At 46.6% G+C, this 8,330-nt stretch overlaps 1 protein-coding gene across 1 annotated transcript; it reads left to right on the top strand.

Annotated features, from left to right (window-relative positions):
• Window positions 1–253: 253 nt before the first annotated feature.
• LOC119569479 (zinc finger protein 83-like) lies at window positions 254–4,544 on the top strand (the record flags this gene model as incomplete). Its single annotated transcript, XM_037917624.1, has 5 exons — window positions 254–454; window positions 788–1,033; window positions 3,689–3,818; window positions 4,098–4,259; window positions 4,440–4,544. Coding segments are annotated over 5 exons (844 nt in total), but the record flags the coding sequence as incomplete, so codon positions are not given.
• Window positions 4,545–8,330: the final 3,786 nt, after the last annotated feature.

Here is an 8,330-nt window from a genome sequence, read left to right on the forward strand (position 1 = left end):
AAAGGGCACATTAGTAAGGAAAGTTACAAAAAGACATACAAAGAAAAGCCATACTCTGTGAAATTTGCAATAATACCTTCGTATGGAAAGTTATCTGGTGAGGCACATTAGAACACATACAAAGGAAAGCCATACAGTTGTGAAATTTGTAACAAAGACTTCTTAAGGAAATATAATGTAGCAATTCATATGAGAGTACATGTAAAGAAAAGCAATACAAATGTGAGATTTGTAACAAGAACTTTTCGCATAGAGGTAATCTAGCGAGTCATAGGAGATTACACACAAAGAAAACATACAGCTGTGAGATTTGCAATAAGGTCTTCTATGTGAAAAAGTATGTAGTAAGGCATATGAGAGTGCATACGAAAGAGAAACCATATAGCTGTGAGATTTGCAATAAAAACTTTCCAGAAAAATATAATCTAGTAATCCACATGAGAGTAACACAAAAGTGAAGCCATACAGCTGTGAGATTTGCAATAAGGCCTTCTCATACAAAAATAATCAAGTAGTGCACATGAGAGTTCATACACAGGAGAAATGATATATACATATATATAGTTTGCAATAAAGACTTCTCAGATAAATCTAAGCAAATGCAACATATGAGAGCACTATAAAGGAGAAGCCATACACTGATTTTGCAATAAGGTTTTCTCACAGAAAGCTAGTCTAGTGAGACATATAGAGTACACACAAAGAGAAGCCATTCAGCTGCAACATTTGCAATAAAACCTTCTCAATGAGAAGTAATCTATATAGGCACATGAGAGTTCATACACAGGAGAAACCATATCTGTGACATTTGCAATAAAGTTTTCTCAGATAAATCTACACAAATAAAGCATATGAGAGTACATATGAATGAGAAGCCATACAGTTGTGAATTTTGCAATAAGAACTTTGCTTTGAAAAGAGATTTAGTAAAGCACATGAGAGTATATACAAAGGATAAGCCATTAAGCCAGACCATCTTAGATAATAAAAGTTATCTTTCTCTGATCTGTGTTGTATATGTTATTCTTCATATGTAGTTTTGTCAAGTTTGATCAAGTTTTACTCGATATGAATGTGTTTTATTCTCATATACTTTTTATCCAAATGCACTGCTGTCACTGACCAGGGGTGATTAGAAAGATGGCACAATGTTCACAGTGTTCGAAGATGCTCTTCCCCCTCATCAATAAAGTCACAGACGAGGAAGTCGGCCAATTACTACACAGTGTCCTGACTTTCTAGCATGATTTTAGATCAGATTACAGTAGGAAACTTCTTTTTTTTACGAAATGTAGTGGATTCAAGAGATAATTTTGATATATACGAGTCAACATGCACAAACACACATATATTTTCATCTGTGTATCTATTTATCTGTGTATATCATAAAATATATTAATCGGTAATCGTACTTTTCTCTTTCATAAGAAAGAATACAGTATGACTTATTGTTAGTATCTTTATACAAGCACAAATAAAAATAAATATATATACCACATGAGATAAAATTTAAAAGTTGCATTACATCTTTAGAAATACATCTGTTTTTTCTAATTCAGATATAATCAAAGTGCATTAATTTGCCTTTGTTGCATGTGAACTATCCATTCTCATTCATACCTCATATCTCACATTCGTATATATATATATATATTTTATATATATATATATATATATATATATATTATATATATATATATATATATATATATGTATATACACACACACATGCATATACATGAATGTACACTAATTATGTTCCAAAACTTCTCCTTAATTTCCTCTCCTTTTCTATTTACTTTATTACTTCTGTATTTTCATCATTATTACTCTCATTGTTGTATAATTACCCGTTTTATTATATTTTTTATTATTTGTACAAAAATCATCCATTATTTATGAGTTTTTTTCTTTTCTTCGAGCCCACAATGATAAGCCATTTGAATTCGTGTTAAAAGGGAAGCTTTCATCTCTGTGCCTTGTGTTAGTCTGAGAGGAACACAGAAGGACATCCAGCTGTTATGTCCTTGTATATATGTCTGTGTGTGTCTATATATGCATAAAAGTCTATAAAGTGTCCCATATATGCATAAATATGCCGTATCCCCTTTTATAATTGTCTGTTTTGTGTTTATAAAAAGCATAAAAGGCAAACCCCATTATTGATGCACGCTTAACCAAGTTTGCTATTTATGAGCACATGATTGGAAGCTGCTGAAAAATCTATTAGTTTTGTTAGTCCTTACGTCGGGGGTGTCCACCTTTATGTTCATCTGTACCCCTTGGTCATTTTGTAGAATCCCTTGTACCTTTAAAAATAAAGAAGAAAAAAAAAAAGTAGATCTTTTATTATGAACATTTCGTAGACTGCAATAAATCTTGACCACTTGGATCCAGTTGCTTCACTTTTTATCACATAAAAAAAACCCCCCCAATCCCTTGCTTTTTTTCGGGGGAGTTTAGGAAGGGAAAATGGAGCCCAGTGTAGGGGATACCCCTTACCTTGGACCTCACCCTCGGCCCCAATTAAATTTTTTACGTGTCATTTCTTCTGCCCCTTTTCCCTTTTCCCTTCACTTCATTGTGATTTTTTCCCTTCCCCCCCCCTTTTCCCTTTTCCCTTCATTTGTTTTTTTTTTTGTCCCCGATTTTTTTCCTTCTCTCTTTAAATGGCCCTTTTCTTTCCCCGTTTTTTCCCTTTTCCTTCTCTTCCTAAATCCCCATCTTCTGCCCATTTCCCTAAGGTGTGAGACCCTTTGCGGGAAATGATGAAAGAATGGAATTAGGCTAATGAAAAACGGCCGTTTCTGCTGGGTTGGCGGTTTCAAAACCAACGGGAAGAGAAAGATCTTTTCCGTGCGAGGGCCTTTTCCTGTTTTTTTTAGGTAAAATAGGGCCCATACAACATAGTTATCATATTTGTGATCCCGTGGAAAATGAATATTTTGATTTAGTTACTTTTTCATTTTTAACGTTATCTAATTAGGTATTTGGTGCTCCCACCCCTTCTTGGGGCTTTGCGTGTGTGTGTGTGTGTGTTTTGGTGTGTGTGTGGGGAGTGTGTGTGTGTGTGTGTGGGTATGTACGTGTGTTTTAAAATGTATCTATCTATAAACCCTACTACTAAATATATATATAAATATATATTATATATATACCCTTTTATAAAATTATATATATATATATATATATTTTAATATATATATTATATATATATTAAACCTGCGTGGTGGGGTATAAAACACACACACGGGGGTTTTAAAATATTATATATATATATATATTATATATTTATATATATAAAATATATATATAACATATACAAATACACACACATATTTTTTAAAAAAGAAAAATATAAAATACATATATTTTAAAATATAAAATTTTTTTACGCCTTCGCCTCGTCTCTCTCCCAAACCAAACCCCAACAAAGGCAGGCTTTAGGCAGACGGCGTGTTATATACAGGGTCGTGAACACTGAACAGCTCCAAGGGGTTTTCGAAACAACAGCGCCCCAGAACCCCGGAAGGGGAAAAACCCCAAGGGTGGCGAGGCAGGGCACGAAGAAAAACCAAAAATGATTTTTCCCTTTATTTACACAAGTTTTTAACCCTACATTTTTTCTATAGGCACAATACGGGGGGAAACCGCATGTCACACTGCCCTTTTAGGGCTTAAAAAACAGGGAAACCAAAAAGTTTTCAGGTCACAAGGGCAAAAACACGAGGTTTTCACGGGAGCGGGCACCCAACCCGCCCTCTGGGCTTGTTCCTCCGCTCCTCCGCTCCCACCCAGCTGCGTCATTTTATGCCCAGGCCCCTTTAATGTTAACACATTTTCCCGCCCAGAGAAAAAGACCCCTTGTACACTATCCCCCCCCCTATAAAGCGACAAACCCGTCTGCTCTGACTATCTAAACCGAAACAAACCTCAAAAAAATTTTAAATAAAATCATTTTCTCAGAAACAAAAAAATCTTTCATCCAGCCCATTTCTTTCTTCGCTCCCCGCTGGGCCCCTCCCCCCCCTGGAGGGGGTTTTTGGCGGCGGTAGTTTGGGCCCAATGGAAACCCAAGGGGTATCTCCGGGCCCAAGACCGGGCTCAGGGTCACCTTGACATCTGTTTGCATCGCCCCCCCCGCCCAAAATCCCAAACCCTCATCTCGGTCAGCGTCTGCCATGTCCCCCCCACGCCGCTACGGGGGCCTAACTTCATCTTTTTTTCACCATGGCCCCAGGATTATTTTCCTGGCCCGGGTAAACCCCCAAACCCGGGCCCACGTGGACAACAGACGGTCGTTTTCGCCCTCCAAACCCGATAGGTGAATCAAGAGGGCGCACCCCCCCGGGGCTCTGTACTTGGGCGAGACCCTCGCTTCCACGGGGGTTTTATGCGGCCCACTCTGTCACCTATGTTGTACCCCCTTTCCCCCTCAGGGGCCCGTCATGGTCTCCTTCAGGGCATGGCCGCAAATTTTGAGCTTGCCACGCATTTCGCCCGGTGAAACCTCCGCCGGTTTTCTCCTGCAGTCCACTGCATAGCGGGAATGGGGACGTTGGCAAGTTCACGTCGGGTGGCCCCCCCTGTGGCCAAATCCACTGGGGGCCTTTAGCTCAGGGCCAAACATGAGCCCGGGGAAAGGTGGGGAAGCCTTTTAACCTCTTTGCACAGCAGACCGGTGGGCCATAAAAAGCAGGGCGGGAGCTTGACGCCCCCAGTCTTCCTGACTTTCCCTGAAATATTTGGCAAACTGTTGGGGAAAGGTAGGGTTTAAAACCCCCCCCAACCATACCATCGGACTGGGGATGGAGGGGTGTCGTCCGTTTCCCCCGGCCAAACCCCCAACAGCTCGCAAAAACTCCCCGGGAAAACCCCGTGACTCAAACTCACCGGGGCCCTTTGGGCCGATTTCAGTTTAGAAAAGGGAAAACCAAAACGGGGAATGAATTCATTCCCAACCGCCAGTCACGGGCTCGGCCTCGTGGTTGGGTATGCATATGCCCCAAACCACTTTGAGAAAAATCCATTCCACACCCATGTTTCGGTTTCCTTTTGGCGAAAAGGGGCGGGCCGGCAATGCTAAATTTCCACCCGTTCCATGGGTTTCCCACAAAAGTACACCTGTTAAAAGGGGCACGGTTTTTTTCTACGGGGCCCTTCCCTTTTCAAAAGCAAAACACCCTGCTCTACAACCCCTCAGACAAAGTCACTTCCCCATGCCCCCCCCAGTAAAACTTGACGAACGGCTCCCGGGTCTTTTTTCCCCGGCCCCAAATTGGCCCCCTGTAAAAACCGGCATGTAATTCCCCCAGCAACTCAGCACGGGATGGCTCCTTACGACAACTAACCCCGTGTCACTGTCCCCTTCACTCAAAGGGCCCGCGCTTCACTAACCAAAACCCCTTTGTCCCCTCGTAAAGTTTCCCACTGGGCCCCCAAAACAATTTGTGGTGGGGGTTCTCCGCAGCCACGGGCCCCCCCAACTGGGGGGGTCCACTGAGAGCCTCAAACCACTGGGCCCAAAGGGAGCAAGGGCAAAGTCCCCTTTACTTGTGCCCTTTCCCCCACCCCATCACCCCTTTTTGTGGGGCCAAATTTCCGCACCTGCAAAACGGAGGCACACAGGAAACAAGCCTTTTGGGCACAGTGTTAGCAAATAGCCTACACGGCGTCGACTCAGGCCCGCAGCGTTTTCAATGGACACGACCCGGGCGGGGATAAAGTGGGGTTTTTACTTTTTCAAGGCGCCCTCACCCTTTCCCGCCGGCCCCCTGCTACCCTTTAAACGACTTCCAACCCCTGTAGGGCACATGGTCCCGTCCCCGGGTGGTGAAATCGGCACCGTAAAAGGTTTGGGGGAAAAATGCTCGAGAAATCTTCCCAACCCGCCACAACTCTTTTTCCTTTTTAAACAATTTTGCGTTCAGGCCTGCTGAACTTGCCTGTAGTAGGGCCCCGAACCCTTTCCCTTCCCGTCCTTTATCTGTGACAAAAACCCGCCCCATGCCTTCCGCAATAAACGTCGTGTCCCAAAAGGTAGGGGGGCCCTTTGGGTCCGGATAGGGCAAGACCGGTGTTTCCAAACAGGGCCTTCTTTAGGTTGTCAAAAAGCAGCCCGACAAGCCTCGCCCACTGGAAGCACTCCCCTTTTTGGGGGAAGTTTGGTGGAGAGGGGCCCCCCTACACTGGCGAAGTCCCGTACAAAGCGGGGTTGGGAAAGTCACAGGCCCAGGGAGCTCCTGCCTTTCCCCCAAAATTGGGGAAATGGCCCCCTTCTCCACCCCGCCACCTTCTTTGGGGCGGTGCCAAAACCCTTGACTGACTACATCCCCGAAAAGGCACCTCATGCTGGAACCTCAAACATTTTTTTGGGGCTGGTTTTAGGGTTGGGGCCCTTTCCCCAAAACCCCTGTAGTACTTTCCCCTACCGCTCCAGCTCCCCCCTCGAAGGTGCTCCCAAACGATGACGTCATCAATGTAACAATGCCGTCTTTCCCCTGCGGCCATCCAATACCCTTCCATCAGACCCTCGAAACAACCAGGGGCATTGCAAGATCAAAAGGGGATGACATTGAAAATTTCCACAGGCCTTGCCCGAAGGAAAAGGGAGTCTTTTTCTTGTCCCCCCTTCCGCCATCTCCCCCCGGTTTAAAACCCCGACTTCATGTCGAGTGTGGAAAAACCCCTGGCCCCCACCAATGCATCGAGTGTGTCATTTAAATTTTCGGCAATGGGGGGAGTCCTTGATAGTCCCTTTCTTCAGGGGCCCGGGGTCCCCCACAGAAGCGTTGTGTGCCGTCCTTTTTCTTCACCAGGGCAACCCCGGGTGACCATGAACTGTCTGACCCTTTTAATCACCCCCTGTGCCCCCAGCTCCCTTGACAGTGCGCTGCATCTCTTCTTTCCTGATTGGGGGCAAAACGTTTGGGGGGGGCTCCCTTTATGGGGAAACTACTTCCGGTGTTAATGCGGTGCTTTCACCAATCCTGTGCGGCCCAGGGCCAAGCACCCCTGCTAAAAACATCTGCATCTGAGACAAGGGGTGACGCATCTTTTTCTGTCTGTGCTTTCCCTCGGGTTAAACGGGGCTCCGGTGGGGCCCAAGTCCTCGGAAGTCAGGCAACGGCCCCCACCCCCCCCAAAAACCCCCCTGCTCCCCGACGACTTTTTCTGGACCTCCCCCTTCCTCACAAGTGCCCAAACCCTTTTCACCAGCTGGCACCTTCTGGGGCCCTTTTCAGAGAAGTTGGGGTACCAACAAATGTAAATAAACCCCCCCCCTGGTCCAACAAGGGCCCCCCCCCAAACCCTACAAAAAAATCAGCCACTGCAAGTTTTGGGTTTGGGTCCACGAGGGCCCCCTACTCCACGCATCACTCTTTACAGTCAACAACCCCGGGTTTTAGACTCTGGGCCTGGGGGGAAGGTGCAGTCGCTCGCTGTAACACCTCTGCACACCAACCCCTGGGAAACAAGGGGACCTCTTTTACCGTGCACCCTCACCACTTCCTTTTCCCCAAAGGGCGACACACGCCCTTCTCTGCGTCGGTAGTCCCAAAGGGCCCCCAAGCATGCTTTGTCCAGAAACAGCCACATCACCGGCCCGCTGCACCGTGCTTTCCCCCCAATAAAAGCCTCCACTGGCCCCTTTAGCGCCACAAAGCCCCGTGGGCACCAACAGTCCCTGGGGGTGGGGTCCTGGAAATCGCATAGTGGCCAACAAAATTTAGGCCGCCTAGGGTCTTCTCCGCCCCCGTGTCCAAATGCAAAGGGGGCATGGCTTCCCATCTAATTTTAGCCCCCCCACTGCATCGTGCTGGTTCGCCCGGGACTTAAACCCCAAGGGCGGGGCCCGGGAACCGAGGACGGCTGGGGTTTTGGCCCCCTTCTCCCCTTTTTTCCCCCTTACCCCTTCCTAGCCCTTTGGGCCCTCCCCTCGGTGGTGACCAAACCTGCCACAGTCCCCTTTCAGCAACCCGCTGGAAGGGGTCAGAATCCTCCGGTTTTAGAGGGCTTGTTCTCCGCTCCCTCGACACGACTACTCTGTGCCCCTACCTCTCCGCAACCCCAACACAAGCCTTGGAAAGGCTCGGGGTCCCTTCCTCCCAAAGCTATTTTTCCAAATTTAGCCCCTTTCCCGGGCCGGGGGAAAGGGCCGGGGGGGCGAGCAGCTTTGGGCCCCAGGCCCACTCGTTGTCTTCAAAGGAAAGGGCCCCGAACTCCCCAAGGGCCCCCGCCGCGCCCCCTTCGGGCCTCCCGGGGGTGCCCCGCTTGACGTAGATTTGCAGCTGCTGGGCCTGTAAAAAACGTCAAAAAAGAAAACACCC

The sequence above is a fragment of the Penaeus monodon genome, unplaced genomic scaffold (assembly GCF_015228065.2).
Source record: "Penaeus monodon isolate SGIC_2016 unplaced genomic scaffold, NSTDA_Pmon_1 PmonScaffold_15586, whole genome shotgun sequence".
NCBI classification, from domain to species: Eukaryota; Metazoa; Arthropoda; class Malacostraca; order Decapoda; family Penaeidae; genus Penaeus; species Penaeus monodon.